This window comes from Chelonoidis abingdonii, chromosome 2 (genome assembly GCF_003597395.2).
Source record: "Chelonoidis abingdonii isolate Lonesome George chromosome 2, CheloAbing_2.0, whole genome shotgun sequence".
Classification (NCBI taxonomy): domain Eukaryota; kingdom Metazoa; phylum Chordata; order Testudines; family Testudinidae; genus Chelonoidis; species Chelonoidis abingdonii.
In genome coordinates this window covers 167,700,331-167,724,196 of record NC_133770.1, presented here as the reverse complement: position 1 = coordinate 167,724,196, position 23,866 = coordinate 167,700,331, and the positions used below count along the sequence as shown (strand labels likewise).

The window sequence follows — 23,866 nt, the reverse complement described above, 5'->3', positions numbered from 1 at the left end:
AAACCGCGCATCTGCCCAGGAGAACCCCCACCAGCAGACTGGGCTAGCAGAGTCCATTATTCGAGCCATCCATTACCACAACACGGTAATATACACCCAGCGTTCCACGTTCACCTACTCCTCCGCAATCCTCCCACCCAGGACTTTCCTCTCTCTGGGCTGACCTGGACAGTATGGGATGCAATCTCTTTACATCACAATACCAAGACACGTCTCATCTCTTCTCAAGAGACAAACCCAAACATACGGAAACAAAATAGTTCCTCTTCTCTTCCCCTCCCACCAAATCCCTGTGCTGAAGACTTACCGCCGTAGATCTAAACAAAGAGAATTCCCCTCGCCCTTCGTTCCTTAGCCACCCAGAGAGGAAAACTCAAACAAGTATTAAAAGAAAGTTTATAATAAAAATCAAAGAAGACACTGCAACATCGATTATTCTGCATTAAGTTGACACATACACAGGGCTGATACTTCAAAAGAAAATATGAATAATACAGACTTATATCAAAAAGAGATGACATTAAACCATTCAGCAATACACATGTAAATACAAAAGAAAACAATATAAAAGCCCTATTGGGTTTAGCTACCTTTTGTACTCACAACATTTGAAACTGAAAGATTAGAAAGCTTGAAGATAGAAAGAAAAATCCCCTCTCATAGCTGAGAGCCAGACAATGACCACCGACCCCCCAAACAATTCCCCCTCCACTTGAGCTTTTGAAAAAATCCAGCTTCCTGATTGGTTCTCGTCAGGTGTACTGGTTCCTTTGTTAACCCTTATACAGGTGAAGACGAACATAAGCCACCTTTAGCATCTTATTTATGACACACACCCCGCCTACTTACACAGTCCTCAGCCTCTCCTTGGGCCAAGAATGAGCACACGGGAGGCAACAGAAGCTGTCCACTGGGCCAGAGTGCTTCAGAGTGGAGGGCACGGAGAACGATTCTGTCAGCTAATTTATGCCTCCAAGAGAGCAAGCATTTGGTTTCTCCGTCTGGATCAATTTCCCAGGCTCCAACACCAGCCAACAGCACTACTTAAAAACTCCTTCGCTCCGAAATACACTCATTCAGCAAGACCATAAAGACGCCAACGAACACCACTGGATGGGGGCCTGGCTGCTCTGAGAAGAGGTTCCTTTCTGCTTCACCACAACAGCAGAGAACCGTTGAGCGCTGCACCTGTCCACAATCCCTAAAATACTCATGCTTAGGGTCTGATAGGCTGGCTGGTGCTGCGGGCAATACCTCAATTACCATAGGTCACTTAGGGTGATATATGTTTTGAGGAAGGAGGCTGTTCAAAGCAACAGTTCTCTACACACGTATTAATGTGTTGTGGCATCCCATCGTCTCAGATGCTTATGGTGATCATGTAAGTCAATCTGCAGAGATGAGGAGCCCACCCCAGCCTGAGGAATGGCTGCAGCTGGGAAATCCCTATGAGAACACAAGCTGGAACTGCTCAATCCCCTAGCACTCCAGGAAATCCTCTGAGCACGTTCTCACTGGGAAAGGAAACACACCGCTTTCCACATCGCCAATGCAGAGACAAATCATAGGCCACTTTCTTCTGGGTGGCTTCAGAGCAAGGCAGGAAAGGAGAATTCGATTAGATACCTATCTAAAAGGGAGCATCAGCGTCACAAACCTAACTTCGGCAGGGAACATAAAATGCTCCCTTACCAGATTGGACACGGCAGGCACACTGCTGCCACACAGCCAGCTTAGGCAAGCCCAACAACAAAACATTGGACCACGCAGCCATTAGCAAAAGCACTACAGCAAATTCTTTTCACAGACATCAGACCAGGAAGCTTGCCAAACAGTCAGTGGAGCCACTAGATGATCAAAGGTACTAAAGGATTACTCAAGGAAGATGAGGCAATCGCGGAGAAGCTAAATTGAATTGCTTGCATCAGTCTTCACGCAGAGGATTAACGGAGATCCTACGAGGGAGCATTCCCCATCCTGAGGCCATTCTTTTTAGGGCACAAACTAAGACAACTGTCCAGACTGAGTAGTGTCATAGAGAAAAGGTTCGGAACGAACTGCGCGTTAAGTGCAACACAGTAATAATGACCAGGTCAGATGTATTTACCCACAATTCTGAGAAATCAAATGTGCAAATTGCAGAACTATAATTGTGGTACGTAACCCTATGCTTAATCAGCCGCCATACAGATGACTGGCACACAGTTAAATGAAATATGAAAACTTTTAAAAAAGCTCCCGGCGTAGCATCCCAGCAATTACAGACTGCATTATGCCTAATCTCAGTACACGCAATGGTTGAAACTAGTAAAGAACAGAATTATCAGACACCATAGTATGAAAAGATTTGTTGGGAACAGTCAACATGCTATTTGTAATAAACAGCCCTCACAATCTATTACAATTCTTTGAGGGTGTCAAAAACATGTGGGACAAGGGTGATTCATGTGAATATACGTACTTAGACTTTCAGAAAGCCACTGACATGTCCTTCCAAGGCTTTACGCAAGTAAGCAGTCATGGGATGAGAGAGAATCGGAACTGGTTATAAGACAGAAACCAAACCAGCAGGAATAAAATGGTCAATTTTCACAGTAGGGAAGAGAATAAATAGTTCTGCTCCTCAAAGATCTGTATTTGAGACCAAGTGCTGTTCACTACTACTGATCTGGGAAAAACGGGGTAAACCATGAGGTGGCAAGTTGCAGGACAATTGACAAATTACTCAAGATAGTTAAGTCAAAGCTGACTGTGAGAGATTACAAAGGAATCTCCAACAAAGAGGCTTCAAAATAGAATAGCAGATGAAGATTCGTGATCAATGCAAAGTAATATACAGTAAAAGAATTCATCCCAGCGTATACATACAAAAATAATGGGGTCTAAATTAGCCTGTTACCATCAGCGAAAGAGATCTGAAACACTCTCTGGAATAGTACATCTGATAAATCTGCTCAATGGCAACAGCAACAAAAAGCTAACAGAATTAGAAAGGGCCTAGATGATAATAAAACAGATAAAGTAATACCCCCCATTATAGAAAATACCACTTAATGCCCAACCGAAAACGTCAATAGTTCTGTAGCCCCATTCAAAAAGATTCATTAAAATTGAAAAAAGTTACAGAGAAAGCAAGAAGATTGATTACAGAGTATGAACAGCTTCCCATGTGAAGCGAAGGATTAACAGAAACACTGGACTGTTCAGAACTAGCAAAAAGATGAAGTAATGGAATCTGTATAGAGGTCTAAAAATCACAAATGGTAATGAGAAGTGACTAAAGAATGTACTTACCATCGTTCACAATAACACATGAACCAGGAATCACCCAATGAATTAATACTCAGCAGAGTTAAACAAACATAGGGAAGACTTCTCACGCATGGCAGTCACCTGTAAAATCAATGCTAGGGGGTTGTGAAGGCCAAGCATATAGGTTCAAGAGAGAATAGATACATTTATGGAGGAATAGCTCCATCAATGGCTATTAGCCAAAGATGGTCAGGTAGCGACTCCCTGCTCTGGATGTCCTAAAACCTCTGACTGCTAAGCCGCCAGTCTGGATGGACAGGGGAGGATACCGCCCTGGTTCTGTTTGCTCCCTCTGAAGCAGTCTGGCACCAGCCACTGTTGGGAAAAAGAATACTCGTGCTAGATCGGAGCCCAGTATGGCTATTGTTATGTTCACTTACCGATATTCAGAAAGCAGGATGAGAATGGCTTCCTCCGACGTAAGCCACAGCAGTTCCAACGGTTTCAAGTACTGCAGAGGATCAAAACAGAGTGTAAACTAATCTACCTCTGTGCCCCAGTCCTGGGTTGGCCCCATCCCGCAACATGCCTTATGGATCGAGATAGCTAGAGAACTCAACAGCATTACTCAATGTGTAAGTGTGCAGGATTCAGTCCTTAATAAGTTAACTCAACTTTCAAGACCATTTCCTCTCCATGACACGGAAAATTGCCATCATCATCTCCAGCAGTCTTCAGGAGGAAGAACCCTTCACAGCTCCCTTCCCCCATGGTCCGCAGCGAGTTGGTCCGCAGCCAGCACAATTCCCTTATTCAGCCATGTGCTTTGGGCACTATCTGCATTTGGGCTTTTAGTAAAAGTTAGAAAAACAACATCAAGACCAAAAGAACAAGTTCTTTTTTCCTGCTTACAGCTGGGAGCTTATCATTCTGGAGAGGTTCATCACACTGACCTGGTATGGGAACGTTCTGGGCATACTCCATCCTGTTCTCTGTCCTTTACGCATCTCTTAGCTTCTATGATTGTCATCCACAGACACACATTACTCGACTGCCCCCAAAGAAATGGAAAGTTATCTAAAAAAACAGACAAGAGGATATACAAAATGCATCCAGAATCAACCCCTGCCACTTGCTCAGACGGAGGAAACTAAGCCAGGCACAGCCTAGCTCAGGAGGATTTACTCGTGGCACCAGCCATGTGGAAGCAAGCATGGGTAAATCCCACTGAATCAACCCACCCCTTCCCTTCGTTTCTTAGCCTACCCAGAGAGAAAAACTCAAACAAGTCTTAAAAAAAGAAAAAAACACATGAACATATGATCTCTGCATTAAGTTGACAATACACAGGGCTATTACTTAAAAGAAAAATATGAATAAACAGACTTATTCAAAAAGAGATACAATTTAACCATTCCAGCAACTACACACATGTAAATACAAAAGAAAACATATAAAAGCCTATTGTTTTGCTACCTTTGTACTCACAACTTTGAAACTGAAGATTAGAAGCTTGAAGATAGAAAGAAAAAATCCCCTCTCATAGCTGAGAGCCAGACAAAGACACCGACCCCCAAAAATTCCCTCCCCTGAGCTTTTGAAAAAATCCAGTTTCCTGATTGGTCCTCTGGTCAGGTGTTTGGTTCCCTTTGTTAACCCTTTACAGGTGAAAGAAACATTAACCCTTAGCTATCTATTTATGACACACACCCCGCCTCTTACCAGTCCTCAGCCTCTCCTTGGGCCAAGAATGAGCACAGGGGAGGCAAACAGAAGCTGTCACTGGGCCAGAGGTGCTCAGAGTGAGGGGCAGGAGAAGATTCTGTTCAGCTTTTATGCCTCCAAGAAGAGCAGTTTGTTCCTCCTCTTGTTCATTCCCCAGGCTCACACCAGCCCAACAGGCACTACTTAAACTCCTTCCTCCGAAATACACTGCATTAGCCAAGACCTACATAAGAGCCACGAACAACCCACATGGATGGGGGCCTGGCTGCCCTGGAGAGGGTTCCTTTCCATGCTTCACCACAACAGCAGAGACCGTTGAGGTGCACCTGTCCACAATCCCTAAATACTCATGCTTAGGGACTGTAGGCTGGCTGTGCTGGGGGCATCACCTCATTACCATAGGTCACTTAGGGTGATATATGTTTGAGGAAAGGAGGCCTGTTCAAAGCAAACAGTCCACAACAACGCTATAATGTTGTTGTGCATTCCCATCAGTCTCAGATGCTATGGTGATAATGTAAGTCAATGCAGAGATGAGGAGCCCACCCCAGCCCTGAGGATGGGCTGCAGCTGGGAATCCCTATGAGGAACACAAGCTGGAACTTGCTCATCCTGCCTAGCACCTCCCAGGAAATCCCTTGAGCACGTTTCTCACTGGGAAAGGAAACACACCGCTTTCCACATCCCAATGGCAGAGACAAATCATAGGCCACTTCCCTTCTGGGGTGGCTTGCAGAGCAAGGCAGGAAGGAGAATTCTATGAGATACCTATCTAAAGGGGAGGCATCTAGCGTCACAAACCTACTTCGCAGGGAACTAAAATGGCTCCCTTCCCAGATTGGGACAGCGGCAGGCCCTGCTGCCACAAAGCAGCATTAGGCAGACCCAAAACAAAAACATTTGAAGAGCAATTAGCAAAAGCCACTAACAGCAAATTCTTTTGCAAGTACATCAGAAGCAGGAAGCTTGCCAAACAGTCAGTGGAGCCACTAGATGATCAAGGTACTAAAGGATTACTCAAGGAAGATGAGGCCATCGCGGAGAAGCTAAATGAATTCTTTGCATCAGTCTTCACTGCAGAGGATGTAACGGAGATTCCTACGAGGGAGATTCCCACACCTGAGCCATTCTTTTTAGGCAACAAATCTGAGGAACTGTCCCAGACTGAGGTGTCAATAGAGAAGGTTCTGGAACGAACTGGTAAGCTGAACAGTAATAAATGACCAGGTCCAGATGGTATTTACCCAACAATTCTGAAGGAAATCAAATGTGAAATTGCAGAACTACTAATTGTGGTACGTAACCTATTGCTTTAATCAGCCGCCATACCAGATGACTGGCACACAGTTAATGAAATGACAACTTTTAAAAAAGGCTCCCGGCGTGATCCCAGCAATTACAGACTGATATGCCTAACTTCAGTACCACGCAAATTGGTTGAAACTAGTAAAGAACAGAATTATCAGACACATAGATGAACAAGATTTGTTGGGAACAGTCAACATGGCTTTTGTAAATAAAAATCATGCCTCACCAATCTATTACAATTCTTTGAGGGTGTCAATAAACATGTGGACAAGGGTGATTCAGTGAATATAGCGTACTTAGACTTTCAGAAAGCCACTGACATGGTCCTTCAAGGCTTTACGCAAAGTAAGCAGTCATGGGATGAGAGAGAATCAGGAACTGGTTATAAGACAGAAACCAAACAGCAGGAATAAATGGTCAATTTTCACAGTGGAGAGAGATAAATAGTGCTGTCCCTCAAGGATCTGTATTGAGACCAGTGCTGTTCAACATACTCAACTGATCTGGAAAAACGGGTAAACCATGAGGTGGCAAAGTTTGCAGACAATACAAAATTACTCAAGATAGTTAAGTCCAAAGCTGACTGTGAAGAGTTACAAAGGAATCTCACAAAACTAGATGGCTCAACAATAGAATAGCAGATGAAATTCGGTGATCAATGCAAAGTAATATACAGTAAAAGACATAATCCCAGCTATACATACAAAATAATGGGGTCTAAATTAGCTGTTACCACTCAAGAAAGAGATCTTGAAGTCATCATGGATAGTACTCTGATAACATCTGCTCAATGTGCAACAGCAATCAAAATAGCTAACAGAATTAGAAAAGGGCTAGATGATAATAAAACAGTAAATATAATACCATTATATAAAATCCCTCTTATGCCCATACCTTGAAAACGTCATATAGTTCTGGTCGCCCCATTCAAAAAAGATTCATTAAAATTGGAAAAAGTACAGAGAATAGCAAGAAGATTGATTACAGGTATGGAACAGCTTCCATGTGAGGAGAGATTAAGAACACTGGGACTGTTCAGCTTGGCAAAAAGTTGAGTAATAGGAGATCTGATAGAGGTCTAAAAAATCACAAATGGTATGAAGAAAGTGACTAAAGAATGTTATTTACCTGTTCACATAACACATGAACCAGGGATCACCCAATGAAATTAATACTCAGCAGGTTTAAAACAAACATAGGGAAGCACTTCTTCACGCAATGCAGTCAACCTGTAAAATTCATTGCTAGGGGATGTTGTGAAGGCCAAAGCTATAGGTTCAAAAGAGAATTAGATACATTTATGGAGGATAGCTCCATCAATGGCTATTAGCCAAGATGGTCAGGGATGCGACTCCCTGCTCTGGATGTCCCTAAACCTCTGACTGCTAGCCGCCAGGTCTGGATGACAGGGGATGGATAACCGCCCTGTTCTGTTTGCTCCCTCTGAAGCATCTGGCACCAGCCACTGTTGGAAAACAGAATACTCGGCTAGATGGACCCAGTATGGCTATTGTTATGTTCACTTACCGATATCAGAAAGCAGGATGAGAATGGCTCCCTCACGTAAGCCACAGCAGTTCTCAAACTGGTTCAAGTACTGCAGAGGATCAAAACAGAGTGTAAACTAATCTCCTCTGTGCCCCAGTCCTGGGTTTGGCCCCAATCCTGCAAATGCTTATGGATGCGAGTAGCTAAGCAGAACTCAACAGCATTACTCAAATGTGTAAGTGTCTGCAGGATCAGGTCCTTAAATAGTAAAACTACAACTTCAAGCACCATTTCCCTCTCCACTGACAGGAAAATTGCCATCATCTTCTCCAGCAGCTCTTCCAGGAGGAAGAACCCCCTTCACAGCTCCCTCCCCCATGTCCGCAGCAGTTGGCTCCGCCAGCCAGCACCAATCTCCCTAATTCCAGCCATGTGCTTTGGGCACTATCTGCATTTGGGCTTTTAGCAAAAGTTAGAAAAACAACATCAAGACCAAAAAGAACAAGTTCTTTTTTCCTGCTGACAGCTGGGAGCTTATCATTTCTGGGCAGAGGTTCATCCACTGACCTGGTATGGGAAGTTCTGGGCCATACTCACATCCTGTTCTCTGTCTCTTACGCATCTCTTGCTCTCTATGTGTGCATCCCACAGACACACATTTGCTCACTGCCCCCAACAGAAATGGAAAGTTTCTAATAAAAATCCAGAAAGAGGATGAAAAAATGCATCCAGGATCAACCCTGCCACTTGCTCAGAGGAGGCACAAGCAGGCACAGCCTCAGCTCAGGAGGATTAGGTGGCAACAGCATGTGGAAGCAGCTGGGTAAATCCCACTGAATCACCCACAGTTGAGCCTCTTCAGAAAAAACCCTACACTTCCCCTAGTAGCCCCTGCCCTCCCATGATCATCAGCCCAATGCCTCACCTTGCGAAGGTCTCCACCCTGGCAGTATTCCATGGCCAACAGAGGCAAGTCAGTGGGTGCAAGGTTCTGCATCCCTTCAGGGACTTCGCGGGAAGCCACCACATTGGGATGATTCAGTCTGAGGAAAGGAAATGAGGGAAGCATGAGATCACTGGAACCAATTCATCTCAGCCTCCTCCCAGCAATAATGGAAAGGACCAGCATCCTGAAAAGTGATCATCCAAAAGAGAGCTTTACAGTCTTCCACACAGGTAGGTATTAAGGAAAGTCACAATGGGACTTTAACCCTTCAGACACAGAACCAGTGCACTTCAAAAGTTTCCTTCACCCTGCTCAATCCACTCTCCCCCGCACAAGGACAGGGCTTTAGTCCTAACTCATCTCCCAGCTGTCAGTTTCCTCATTCTCTCTACGAGCATCCAAACTTTGACATGCAGCCTGCTCTTAGCCCCATGAGAAGTCAGGGCTGCATTCAGCCCACTGCAGCCTGCACAAAGGGGGCTGATTCAGCAGGGATATAAATGGTGGGGTAAGTTACCCTGGAAACTGGGTACCTAGCAAAGTCATGTAACTTGCACTGATGGGGCTTTCAGTGCATGTGCAGGACACTCACAGAAGACAGCACAGGAACAACAACAAATAGGAAGGTGCAAGATGAAGCAGCTCCCTAACATGTACTGCCCCCAGGTTCCTGGGGCAAAACAGAGCCCCAAACTCCATGGACCTCAGCACCAGGGGCAGATCTGGATGCAAGTTACAGGACTTAGCCTTAGAAAAGGGGTGTGAGTGACATTCTCCCCCAAGAAATGTGACCTGCATTCAGCACACCACATTCCCATTACTGCTGAACTGGGCTCAGCTGGAAGTTGAAGAGTGTTGTAAGCATCTCCCTCTATGACAAACCTTTCTGCATGCACTTCACAAGCACTATAGGCAGCACATGCTACATTACAGATGCTCAAATGGAGTCTGAGTAAAGTCCCCTTTGAAAATATGGGTCTGGTTTTGTGAGCCCTATTGTACTTAGATGAAATATATGAGCCCAGAGATGTTAACAAGAGTTTCAGTCTTAAATAAGGTTTGTTGTACAGAGACCTCAGGCTGCTTAGTACCATGCAAACAATCAATATTAAACACTTTAACTTTTTATTAAAGATACAGAAAAGGGAAAACAGTGAATACTTTATATTTCAAATGTTTTAACTAAGGCTTTCATATTAACATCCCTTACTCCCTTTCGCTGAGAAAAGTTTCTAGAAGGAAAGATATCCTTGTTTAAGAGTCTCTTCAGTGGTATTAACAATGAAAATAATTATCCTTTTGGGGAAAGAGGAAGGAGGGGAATGGAAAAGAGAAGAAATAAGATGGGGATGGAAAAGGACACATGGGGAGGAGGCGGGGGAGAGAAAGGCTCACAGCCCAGGTGGTGTTTGGGTTTCAGCCAGAGCCAGTAGAGATAGTGACGTCCCCTGGGTCCCTCTCTCTGCCCTAGTCTGGTGAACACCTCTCAGGATAACAAAGGACAAGGATCCCAGGAAATGGAGGGGCTAGTAGCTGAGATGGTGCAGTTCGCCCACTGACTTTTTCCCTGAAGTCCTTCTTTAAAGGACCCCAAAAGGAGTGATAGTGGGATAGCCCACCCTCTCATTACTCTGTCCACACCAATTAGGTCTAATTGCCAACACACTAACTTTCATTCACAGATTTTTGGTGTCACACAGTCTTGTTTACCAGGCATGCTCTTAACAAAGTTCTTCAATTATATCAGTAGGCCTTTTTTTGTGGACTAATTCAACCTGTCTCCCTTTCACACCTTTTTCCATTAACATTATTATAAGTTATTGTGACATTTTATAAGCTTTTGTTCTCTTTTTACAGTTGCGCTCACAATTAGGGTAAATGTGTAGGTCCAATTATCACAACAGTGCTCCAAAAAATTTTTGTTTCCCCACTGTCTCTGCAGAAGCAGCAGCAAATTACTAAAACTTATTTCACATCACTGATGATGCAGATGACCAAACACAGAATGAAGTAAATAAAAGACAGCGGCACTGATTCCTACCAAAACAGATCCCCTCTGGGGAACGGTCAATGGAGAAGACATGTCAAGAAATAGACTTCACCTTCTAAGTGCTTGACAGTGGCCATCCCTTCCCTTCCCTTCCCTCCTCGCGCTCATGGATTCAGACTCTTCTACACACAGATCTAGGCCCTCAGCAGCTGAGCAAGATATCAAGGAGTAAGGGATCACACAATGCTCACCTTTTCATTATCTGTATTTCTAGACACCATCTCTCCCGATTTCGGAGACTTAGCTCCTGACGACACTGTTTAATAGCAATCTGTTCCCCTGTTTCCTGCACAGATACGGAGAGAGTTAGGACAAAAACACGTTTCCACCAGAGATGTGAGGACCAACAGAAGGTGTAGCGGCCCAAAAAAATGTAAGGCTATTCTTGGGGATCCTCCCAGCTCTTCTTCAAGGCCCTTCCCAGGAACCCAGTCATTTAGGGCACCAAATATTCACCAGAACAGAACACACCAGCTCATGCTTCCCCCCATCCCCAAAAATCTCCTCAAAACCAGAACAGTACCCTGAATTTCAGGCTCATGCTTGCAAGTCTCCACAGTGAGACTATATTCTGAATCATGGAAGTTCAACCTCTTTTCATACAGAATGTGTCCAGGGGCCAAGTTAGCAGAAAGAGTCCAGCAGAGCTGTCATGCTCACAACTCAAGGAAGTGGTTCTCAGATTGGTTGTTTTCCATAAGCCTTAGCTGCTGTGGGGGTTCAACATCAGAGGAAGCAGCCAGCAGCCATTTGCTTACAAGACACAATGGAACAGTCTAGGCTGCAAGCAGAGGAAGAGATCGGAGCGAGCTGGAGGCTGAAAGCTCTCACTCCCCAGGTGTACGAGTGGATGGTGAATGCGACTGGAGCATAAGGGACCAGTAGCCTCTCCCCCATCCCAGAGAAAAGGGAACCCCTACCTTGTTGTGCCATCTGAGGACATTTCCAAATCCCCCTGTCCCAAGCCTTTCCTTCATCTCCCAGGGGCCACACGTCTGGATTTGCAGGGGAGGCCGGCTCATTGCGGTGAATGCCTGTGGCTAAAGTACGAGAAGGGGAGGGACAGAGACCCCGTTATTAACTTTCCTGTAAGTGAGTTAGTTACGTTGGCAACACACGAGGAGGGGTGAAGACACCACACCAGGGCCCATCTGCCGGGGCTCACAGACCCGGGCGCGGGGCAGTTCGGCCTTGGCCCCCGGGTAAAGAAGCGGCCCAGGAGACCGGGTCTCCGCTCCGAGGGAAGCGCGGCCGGCCCCGCAAGGCCGCCCCGCCTGGGGAAGGGGAGAAGCGGGCCCCGCGGCGCCCCTCACCTGCCCGCGGGACGAGCCTGGCGCTGCCGGGTCTCGGCCCAGGGCCGCGTGCCGCCCAACCGCCCCGGGATTCAGTCTTGCACCTAAATGTTGGCCACAAGGCCCACATAGCGTCGCCCAGAACCAAGCGTTTGGACCCGCCTCTGACCTCACAGACACGTTGGTGCGCCAGGCGGCGCCCCTGCCGGCCGCCGGGACGCGCTGCGCGGGGGCAGGTCGGAGCAGGGACCCCAGCGCGGGGTCCCGAACGGCACCGCGGACGCGGCTCCGAAGCGCGGGGTCCTGTACAGCGATTTCTCTGGCGTTAGAGGCGGGGGCGCCGCAAACAAAGCTGCAAATCCGTAGGGCGCTTGGCCTGAGGGGGAGAATGGAGAAAAAGCTTCCAGCGCCTGGGAGGTTACTAGTCATATCACTGGCAACAGGCGCAAAGCCACAAGTCAATAGGACTGCTCATGTACGTAAATGGTTCGCCCATCGGGGCCTTTACAGACACCACTTCAGTTCCAAGGAGTTATTTTTGGCTTTGCTTGATTTAATAACGTTCTGCTTCTACTGTAATGGGAGCTGCTGAGTACAAAGATAACAAGGTGAGTGAGGCAGGAGGGAACCCCAAGTCAAGTGCAATGCACCACTCCTTGCACACCTTACCTTGTACTTCATTCAAGCTCTCTTGGCTCTAGCAATTTTTCTGCAGGCATGAGTTCTCCCCTCCCCCAGGAAAGCTGGGACAAGCTATTTAAATCAATAGAATAACTGTGGTACCACTGGTTTCTCTCAAATGAGACCTAATAGGACAGCAAAGAACATCTTACCCACTGGCCAACACACTCCTTGTCACTGCCTGCTCTTTCCCACACTCTCCCTGCTGCTCATCACAATCTCTCCCTTCCCTGGCTCTTTTTTCCCCCCTCACCTTATCCATCTCTCCCTCCCACCCACTGTGCTCCACTACTCAGAGCATTGTGACAACTCACCCAGAGACTGGCAGAGATGCTTTTCAAAAGCCTGGTGAGCTCAGAGAATAGGAAAGACAGGCACCTGAGTCACAGTTTCTTTTCCCTGCAGAGCCAGTCCTTTGTTTATCTTGTTCACACCCTGCAGCAAGGAGGAAGGAAGTTCAGCTCTGAAGCACCTATAGTTTTTAAAATTCTCTGAAATTATAGCAGACCTCAGGGATCAAGAGCTTTGTTTTTCTCACTAGTACCCTCCTAGACAATTGCTAAGATCTGACTCTTGAAAACTGTCATTTCTCATCTGCCACGTAAGACAGGTGAATTCTACCTGTAGCCAGGCAGGTAATCAGGACAGAGGTCTCTGACTGCCATACAGGCCTGGTCTACACTACGTGTTTATATCGATTTTAGCAGCGATAAACCAATTTAACACTGCACCCGTCCACACAGAGACCCTTTATATCAATATAAAGGGCTCTTCAAACCGGTTTCTGTACTCCTCCCCGACAAGAGGAGTAGTGCTGAAATCGATATTACCATATTGGATTAGGGTTAGTGTGGCCGCTGTAAATTGCCACGTATTCGCAGGGGCGAAAGGAAATGCAGGCCTGTTATTTACCAGGCTGCATGTGGCAATAGACTATATAGGTAAGGGATGCAAGGAGAGTATGGGTCACGACGCAAACTGCAGACACACACAACTAAAAATAATCAATTTAAAGTTTTATTGGGGATAGTTACAAGGGGTAAGGGAGCAGCGTATGATTAGCTAATAGAGTTAATAAAACTTAAAACACACAATGACTAAAATATCTACTAACTATTTATAAACAAAGATGCAGCATTTAGTAATAACCGATACCTACAAATACAAACCAACGCATAATGACTGGCAAATGTAGAAACTCTGTTTGAAACATGTGAGCTGAGAGAGAGGCTTCGAGGTGATCAGGCTCGGTTACGGGTGTACACAGGATACACAGGATTCGTTTTTCTTTCTCCTCTCCCTGCCTACACATGGCAGGGCGACCTAAAGTACCTACTATGACATCATAGAAGTGTCATGGGGACGGGGCCCAAAACCTGTGTGTGTTCGTTTCTGATCGGCACAAGCAAAGTTTACACCAAGTAGGGGAGCAGGTGCCTAAAAGTCTGGCTTCGCCCCCAAAAGGTGAGGAGATGCATATTGTTTTAGAATGCGTTCAACACTGAATGACAAAAGAAGAGGCCAGGGCAATACCGGTATATGGGCAAGTTTTACAGGACTGCAGACAGGAAACGTAATCTTAACTAGCGCAAAGCGACGGTATTTTGGCCCTCGCGGGGGGTATCGCCACAGGTCATCCTACCTGTTACTGCTCTGGAAAGCAATCTGACTCGTATGCACTGGCCAGGTAGACCAGGAAAAGCACCGCAACTGTTGAATTCATTTCCGTTTTGCCCAGTGTGGGCTCGTGATCAGCAGGGTGGTGATGCATCCCAAATCCAACAGAGCTCCACATGGATTGTTCACGTGAGATACTGGAGCTGATCACTGTATGCGGGATGAACAAATCTAGTTCTATCAGTAGCTCACGATTACTAGAAATGAAATGCCAAAGCTTTCTGATAAAATCTCAGGCTATGATACAGATCCCAGCACAGGGCTTGTGTGACCAAACGTAACGGAAAGGCACAGAAATCAAAGTGGAAACGCTCTGTCGAGAAGGGATGTGGGGACGTAGGTCCAGCTAGTCCACAGTCCCGCGAGTCTCGAAAAGCATTGCATTCTTGGCTGAGCTCCGCAGTGCTGTAGGGGAAACATTGTTGTTCAGGGGGTTCAGGGTTACTCTTGTCAGTTTACTCTCTCTCCCCCACTAATATATGAGAAAAGAAAAGGGAAAAAATGGGCATGACTTTTTCATGTCACCTTGTATGTCTCCTGCATGCTGCTGGTAGAACACGGTGCTGGCACTGAACAGCAGCATCCTCTCCTCCCTTCTCCCGGTGGCAGACGGAGACAGAGTGCAGTAGGATTGTAGCCATCCTTGTTCATCCAGCCGTGAGTGCTCCTGGCTGGCCTCAAAGGTGAGGTCGGCCGGGGCGCCTGGATAAAAATAGGAAATGATCGGTTATTCGAGCAGAGATAGTGACAGAATGCGGCTGTAACCGTCCTGCTATCATGTAGCACGGGCTGAACTCATCAGCCCCACCTGTCTTTTCAGGTCTAAAGAAAAGAATTCTGTACTGCTGAGTAGTCATAAGAGCAGATGCTGGCTTCTCTTCCCCCCATCCGTTCCATTTAAGTCTCTGGTGAGCCGTGGACTATACATACGCAGCCTGCAGCTGCCTCCCCCTCGTTTCTCTCCCTAAAAGTCAGTGGTTTCTTATTCTGCATTCTTTTATTACTTCATCAACAAATGGGGGACCTGCAAGCGTAGCCCAGAAGGGTGGGGGAGGAGGAAGCAACAGGTGGGGTTGTTGCATGGGGTACCCCTAGAATGGCATGCAGCTCATCATTTCTGTGGGACTGAACGGAGCGGCTGTGGCTCTCTGGTTCTCGATAGCACTGGTTCTCTAGATACAGCTGCTCATATTTTATAGGCAGGACTGACATCTATTTTAGATACACATAAAGGAGATTTTTGTCTTTGTGCCTTCCGCTCGATTTGTAGCGAAGGTCAGCTCCAGGAGCATCTCCATGACAGCAGGCATACCGGTCACAGCATGACTGATAATGGTCATTTATTCACCTAATTTACAATGGCACAGCATGACGGTAGCATGAACGTGACGTGGATACCATCTCTTGTATCTTGCAAACGTGCAATGAATGCTGGTGTGTAAGGCGGCTGGCATACCGGCGTCTGTCCAGCGCATCAGTAGCATCATACGGTGACAGTGACAAAATGCATAAAGGGCTCATGGTGCCATGCTATGGCATCATGCGCAGTGCAATCCAGGGAAAAGGGCACGAACTGATTGTCTGCGTTTTTCATGGAGAAAGGAATGAGTGACGACATTTTCAGAATCAACTGTGACACTGTTTTGCACTCTATCATGCATGGCATCTCAACCCAGAATTCCCATGGGCGGGGCAACTGCAGGAACTATTGGATATGCTAAGAGAGAGCTACCCCAGCAACACTACCAGAAAATCGAGATCGCGTACTTTGGTACATGGACGACGCCACCTACCGAATTATTGTGCTTTGTGTGGCCGCGTGCACTCGACTTTATACAATCTGTTTTACAAAACCAGTTTATGTAAAATCGGAATAATCCTGTAGTGTAGACGTATCCTCAAATGAGATGTTGGAGCCTTTGCTTATGGCCAGTGAAAGAAAATTAATCTTTTCCTTCAGTGCAACCAATAAGGAGATCAGCTTCTGATGTCTGAGATCACCATGAATTCCAAATTGCACCATTGCCACTTTCTCAGGAGGGATGAGTCAAACTTGTGGACTCAAGTGAGCACTTTACTGTACCATTACATTTCCTCTGACGTCCAATGGGCTGGAAATTCCCCAAGGAGTGTAAGGTTTACTAAATATTTACAAGACGTTTCAGCAATCTGGTATGACCCTTGTCCAAAGCTCCTTTTAATAGCAGCCTCATATATTGCTCCCTTCTGGACACGCAGAGTCTTTACTGTGAATGAATACGGCCCACAGATATACAATACTACGGCCTGGCCAGAGGAGGTTCTGAGTGACTCTCCTTACTGAATGCAGTGAGAGCCCAAAGTAAGTCCACAGCATGTCTCAGGATCAGACCCATGCAAATTTAAGATTCACATTTCACTTGCACTGGAGTCAGGAAATTCACACTTAAGGTTCCCATAGCAACAGGAACTTGGCTCCCCTTGTGTGTATGTATTATAAAAGGGTCTTTTATAGGAGCACATAACACTGGGATCTATCAGCTGACAGGAAACAGCATAATACAAAGGACATTATATAAATATAAAGGAAAATGTGCAAATAAACAGACTCATAATACATAGGCCAAGAGGGAGTTTTAGTAGACCTGCCGAAGAAGGGACAAGTGGGGAAGCAAAACAAGGTTACAGTATCAGTGAAAGGCTGGTGAGCAAAGCTCTCCCTGAGGAAAAGGACCAAGCTCTCTAGAGGGTATATGTTGTAAAACTAGTGTGGGCTACCTAGAAAGGTCTCCATTTCTGCACCTGGGGTTACGCAGTCAACTCTCTACTCTCTGGGATGACACAATTCTCCTACGGGACCTGGGATCCCACAGTCATTCCCCATGCCCTCTGGGGATGCAGGGGTCAGTATAGTCATGGCTTTACCCCGAAAGCTATTTTTTGTACAGTAATAACTAAGATTGTCGATTACTCACAGTTAACTCACGCGATTAACTAAAAAAAAAATCAATCTCTATTAAAAAATTAATTGCTGTTAATTGCAGTTTTAATCGCACTGTTAATAGAATACCAATTGAAATTTATTAAATATTTTGGATCTTTTTCTACATTTTTATATATATTGTATTCTGTTTTGTAATTGAAATCATAATATATACTACTTTTATTATAAATATTTCACTGTAAAAATGATAAACAAAATAGTATTTTTCAATTCACCTCATACAAGTCCTGTAGTGCAATCTCTCTGTCATGGAAGTGCAACTTACAAATGTAGATTTATTTATTTTTTTGTTACATAACTGCACTCAAAAACCAAACAATGTCAAACTCCAAAGCTTACAAGTCCACTCAGTCCTACTTCTTGTTCAGCCAATTGCTAAGACAAACAAGTTTGTTTACATTTACAGGAAACATGAATAATGCTGCGCTCTTCTTATTAACAATGTAACAGAAGAAGAACAGGCATTTGCATGGCATTTGTAGCCCGTCATTACAAGGTATTTACGTGCCGATAATGCTAAAGCCTTCGCGTGCCCCTTCATAGCTCTGGCCACCCATTCAGAGGACATGCTTCAATGTTGATGGACGTCGTTCAATGAACTAATGCACTTAATTACAAAATTGACACTCGAACTGCCTTGGGGGCAAACTGTAATGTCCAGCCTCATGCTCTGTTTTACCCCACATTCTGGCCATATATTTAATGTATTTCATGTTAGTAGATTGGATGAGATCAGCACATGTTGTATTGTAGAACACTTTCACTGCTGGTTTGAAAAAATCAAGGAAAGTACCGATGTGAGATTTCTAAAGACGTACAGGCATTAGAGACCCAATTTTTAAGAACAAAAGTGCTTCCAAAAATTCTGAGGAGGGACGAGGTGTAGACCATGTTTTCAGACAGTCTTAAAAGGCACACTCCGATGCGAACTACAGAACCTAACAAAAAGAAAATCAGTCTTCTGTTGATTGGATCCTTGACGTCAGATGATGAAATGTAACATGTGTCAGTCCGGCACTATGCTTTGGTTGTTATCAAGCAAAACCGTCATCTAGCATGGACGCATGTCCTGGAAATCGGTGATTAAGCATGAAGGGACATATGAAATCTTAGTGGGCATCTGGCAACAAAAATTATCTTGCGAGATCGGCTTACAACAGTGCCAGTGAAAATGCCTTTCTTATTTCAGGTGATGTAAACCAAGCAAGCCGGCAGCATTAGCTCCTGCAAATGTAACATTTTGTCTGAGTCAATTAGCTGAATCAAGAAGTTAGGACTGAGGGACTTGCGGCTCTAAAATTGTACATTGTTTATTTGAATGCAGATGTTTTGGACGTAATTCTACATTTGTAAGTTCAATTTTCATAAAAAGGATTGGCACTGGCAGTATACTTGTATTAGGGGACGTGAAATACTATTTCTTGGTTTTTACAATGCATATAGCTTGTAATCAAAAAATAATATAAAGTTTAGTTATCGTTACTCTGGTTGTAATTGATATCAGTATTAGAAAGATGTAGAAATATTCCAAAAATATTTAAATAATGGTATCGATATTAAGCATTATGCGATTAATCGCAATTAATGTTATTTAATTCGCTTGACAGCCTAGTAACAACAAAAACACTACTTGGGCAGTAACAAGATTGTTAGGCATTTAGAATGAACCATAAACTATAGCACTCTAGGTGGCGGACCGTAATGGGCATGTTCAGGCTTGATGCTCTGTTCCTCACATCCCCATAACCTCTAAGCCAGGACTCATTGGTATGTGGATCAGTAGTGGCGTAAATCATGGTCACAGTGTTTTATGGATATATTGTATTCGTTTGATATTTTCCTTCTCAGATAATGCAAAAGCCTCCTGAAATCTTTGTGCTATACATCTGAACTCAGCTATCACTCAGTAGCATGGTCATCTTTATATTTTTATATGATTATCTGGTTTAGTTGTGCACTGTGTGCATTCTATCTTGTTAAATATATTCATGGAGAAACAGTCCTGCCTCTAAAGACTACAACGGGGACAATGCTATACATTTGGAAGGGCAACAACTAATGAAAAATTTACTATGGCAAATATACTTCATGGGTGTTTCCTTGAGTCTGCAGCCAATATTGTGGGCAGTTATACACAAGTATCGCAGATTTGCTGCTAGCCTTAGTTCTCCCTTTCTCTGAGAATGGAAAGGAACATCATCACTCAATATGCAGTGCTATGAAGTCACTCTATACTATGGTGGTCTCACAGTGACAGCGTTCTGGATTCACTATATCGTATTGTGTGTTCTCTATACTCCTTTTTTTTTTTTTTTTTTTTTTTTTTTTTTTTTTTTTTTTTTGTGTTTTTTTTTTTGTTGTTGTCTTAGACGAGTGTATGCTTCGTTGTCTATGTGAAGTGGTAAATCCCTATATGCGTGCTGCCAGTTGGTCGTGGGTGTAGCCTCTGAATGTTTGTTATTCGGGTGGATCGGTGCTCATTGTGGTGAGGGGGTGGCCGGCATGAACGTGCTGCGTGTGCCGGGCAGCCTTTTTTTTTTTTCCGGCACCGCGCCCCCGGGGGCGATACGCCTCAGGGTGTAGAAAAACGGAGCGAGAAGAGGTGGAGTCTTGGAGAAGACCGCGGGATGCGAGGCTCGCTCTAGGGCGGGGCAACTGTATTAAGGGGAAGGAGGCGGGGGTGCGAGGGCAGCAGATGGGGTGGGCTGATAGAAAAAGCGGGGCCCCAAGTGGAGGGTGCACAGCTAGGGCCGACTCATTTTGTTTTGTCAAGGCACGGTGGCCCTGGCGGTTCCACTGGCCGGCGTCCCAGGCGGGAGCGCAACAGCGTGGTGGGGCTCTGTCAGCCGGGGAGGAGAAGGCAGAGCGGTTGTTTTGGCAGCGTGCGGGGGAGGGAGGGGAGCTATGTTATTTTAGGGTGTGAGCGGGGGTGGTGGAGGTGCGTGCAGATGCTGTGTGTGGTTTTGTGTGAGTAGTCTCTAGGGAAGGGTGTGGGAGTCTGCTGGCAATTGCGTTGGGTTTTGGGCCGCAGGGTGGAGGTGGGGGTGTGGGAGCGGTCCTTTGTGGGGCATGGGCGTGGCGGTGGGATGTCAATGTGGATTTTAGGGGCTGGAGCTCCTGGAGAGTCCTACGTTTTGGCGAAGTAACCAAGAGATAGGTGCATTTTTGCGGAGGTAACGAACTGGTCCCTTAGATTTAAGCTCTATTGAGTGTATGTTTTTGTTTTCACTCAGGGTTGCCTGACCAGTCATATGTATTTGGGACGGAGCGAATTTTAGGGGAAGCGGTCTCGCTGATTAGTAGTAAGGATGCGTGTTCGCGGGTATATTCTGCTATAGGGCGCGGTCCCTTTTTTTTAGTCGTGGTCGATGTCATGGTATTGAATTATGTCTGTCCGAGGCATGAGAGGTGTCATGTTATGTTATGATAATATTGAAGTGGGACAGCTGGCATTAGTGGACACAAAAACACGTCGGAAGATGACCGGAAAAAGTTTTCTTCAGCCTGCCTTTTGTTGCATTGTGTGCTGACATCGGAGTTATATGATTCGGGGTAGGGATGTATAAAACTTATAGAAGGGACATGATGAACCAAGTTTACAAACAAAAGAGGGCGACGCAGAAGTTGGGGAGATTAGCTGAAATGTTAGAACCTTGGTTTATTGTGGTCTGAAGACACTTTCATCCCTCATCTATGGCTTTCTGTTTACAGGCAGTTGAGATAAGTGCCACTGCAATTCCCTAGGCTTTGCAAGATTTGCATCTCTCAGTCACCCAAAGAAGCGGCTGTGCTGAGCTAAGGGATAAGGGAAGAGAGATAATACTGCGTGATAAATAATAAGGTAGAGCTGCATCACTGCAGGAAGAAACACAGATGCTAAAAGATCAATGAAAAATTCAGCACACAATCATCGATAAGGAGTGGAGAAAGAAACAGCTGAGGGGGCAGCCCCTAAAATCTGCTCACCCGTCTCTGGGCAGCTCTGACCAGCGGCGTTGAGAGACCAGTGAGACAGCCCATATGGCCTGCAGAGAACTCAGCTCTGCGTGACTGGATCAGCTGTTAGCTGGCCAGCTTTGCTAGTAATTTACAATTTAAACTTGTTCTTGTTTCTTGGAATTTGACAACTGATAAAACAAGTCAAGAACAAGTGTTTGTAATTCAAACTATCACTGACACGTGTTCTGTAGACAGAAAAGATTAAATGCTCAATTGCTGGAGGGAACTACCTGTCCTATGAGTTCTGGGAGCGCAGAAAAAGGAGCCAGTACCAGAAGGAGGGCTGCCCAATCATAGAAAAGACGGTCGGCAAGGAAACCTCAGAAGGTCATTCTTTCCTATCATCCCTGTCAAAAGGCAGGAACAATCCATTAAACATCCCCAACCAGGCGGCTTTGTCCAAGCTGACCTTAAAACTCTTAAGAAAGAGATTTCACACATCCCTTAGGTAACCCATTCATGCTTCACCACCCTGCCTAGTGAAAGAAGTTTTCCTTAATAGCCAGCCTGAACCTCCCCGCACTGCCTTGAGATATGTCCCAGCCCGTGATTTCCTATCCCGGTCCTGAATTTCCCTCAACACTCTTCAGAACACAGTTTTGTGAAACGATTTACATGCCAAACCTGGTGGCTGACTTTGCGACTTTGTCTCAACCACAACTATTTCACATTTGGGCGACAATATATTACGCTAGTCGAGTGGCATGCTGCTTATTGGGTCCCGGTGCATAGCCCCATGTATGCCAACATTTTTAGGCTGACTTAGAAAACGCTTCTAGAGCTCCTCGTCCCTCGAATGCCCCTACTGCTACACGATGACCTCATTCAATCATCGGACCCATGGAACGAATGCCTTGAGGAAATTCACCATGTTCAAAACTTCCATCACCATCAACCAGCCAGACCCATGCCACACAACAGGTCGCATTCCTTGACACTCTACTGTGCTAATAAGCAATGGTCACATAACATCACCTATAGTCTGGAAACTCAGTGCCACTGTACTTATCTACATGCTCACGCTTATCATCCAGGAACACATACACGAGGGCACTGTCTTGCACCAAGCTCTAAGATTCAACCGCATTGCCCATCCCAGACAAAGACAAACACAAAGATCTCTATCAAGGCATGTCTTAAAACTAACAATCCCAGCCTGCGAAAGAAGAGAGAGGGACAGAGCAGATGAGAGTACAGAGTCCCCTACTACAAGACAGGCCCAATCATAGAAAAAATAATCAGAACAACCACTAGCGCATTACCTACTGAAATTCTCCAGCTGCATAACAACTGACCTATCCTGAAGGACGATCGCTCCTTCGCAGATCTTGGGAGCAGCGACTGTCCTCACTTGCAAAGCAGCCCCCGCAACGCTGAAGCAGATAACTCACATAGCAACCACAAGCACAAAACAAAAACATCTAACCCACAGATACCCTATCCTGCAACAGAAGCCAATGCAACTCGGTCAATAGCTATTCATAGGTGACACCAATAATAGACCCTATCAATCAAACATCACCATCAGCGGGTCTTCAGCTGCAACATGCTACAATGTGATATAGCATTATGTGCCCCGCGAATGCCCTCTGCCATGTAACACTGGCCCGAATCGACAGTCTCTGCAAAAGATAAATGGAAACCAATCATTATGTCAAGAATGATAACGTTCAACACAGCAGTAGGAGAACATTTCAACTCTCTGCATCAGTACAGATTAAGTGGCAGTTTTGGCGAGGACGGAGAAAGCTTCAAAAGAAGACTGAGAGATTAAATATCAACTAGATACATATCAATTTAGGCTTTAAATAGAGACTGGGATGGCTGAGCCATTCACAGTACACATTGAACTTACTTTGCCATGTTCAGTATGCCTCACACCTTCTTAGTCAACTGTTTTTAATGGGTCATCTTGATGCATCATAACAACAGATGTTTCCTCCTCGCTGACACATAGCTCATTTTAATTAATTACCTCTCTAGAGCTTATGGAACTCCCACCATTTTCATGTTCTCTGTAGTTTCTAACACCTCCTACTATATGTTCTCATTCTCTAATCCGATGAAGTGGCGCTGTATCACGAAGCTTAAATGCTCAATAAATAGTTAGTCTCTAAGGGCCATAAGACTCCTGTTCTTTTTGGGCGGAACAGACTAACCGTTGCTACTTCTGAACAAACTGCCAATTTACGTGACTGTGTTTGGAAATTTGAATTGAATTGAAAATTGAAAACCCTAATACACACATTAAAAAGCTACAGCGTGTAGATACAAATATCATATATATTGAAAAAGTACAATAGATTTTAAAATGACTGAACATAGCTTGCTTCGTTATAGCAACTGTTTTTTTAATGACAATGTCAGTGCATTCATTTGGTGCTGATGGCAACTAATAATTTCAAATGATGATTTGTAAGCAAAGTCTAATAGGCTAATCCCCTGATAAGCTAGTGATTGAGCTG

At 45.1% G+C, this 23,866-nt stretch overlaps 1 protein-coding gene across 2 annotated transcripts in view; it reads right to left on the bottom strand.

Annotated features, from left to right (window-relative positions):
- The window catches only part of IKBKB (inhibitor of nuclear factor kappa B kinase subunit beta), a 36,341-nt gene extending 24,198 nt beyond the window's left edge, over positions 1 to 12,143 (bottom strand). The window contains exons 1-5 of one of the 2 annotated variants that reach the window (XM_032770390.2): positions 12,083 to 12,143; positions 11,690 to 11,809; positions 10,961 to 11,055; positions 8,699 to 8,816; positions 7,813 to 7,882 (exon numbers count right to left, since the gene is read on the bottom strand). In XM_032770390.2, coding sequence (XP_032626281.1) covers positions 7,813 to 7,882; positions 8,699 to 8,816; positions 10,961 to 11,055; positions 11,690 to 11,791 — 385 coding nt within the window. In that variant the 5' untranslated portion in view covers positions 11,792 to 11,809; positions 12,083 to 12,143. The remainder of the gene's footprint in view (positions 1 to 7,812; positions 7,883 to 8,698; positions 8,817 to 10,960; positions 11,056 to 11,689; positions 11,810 to 12,082) is intronic. The other variant, XM_032770388.2, reaches the window with a different exon arrangement.
- Positions 12,144 to 23,866: the final 11,723 nt, after the last annotated feature.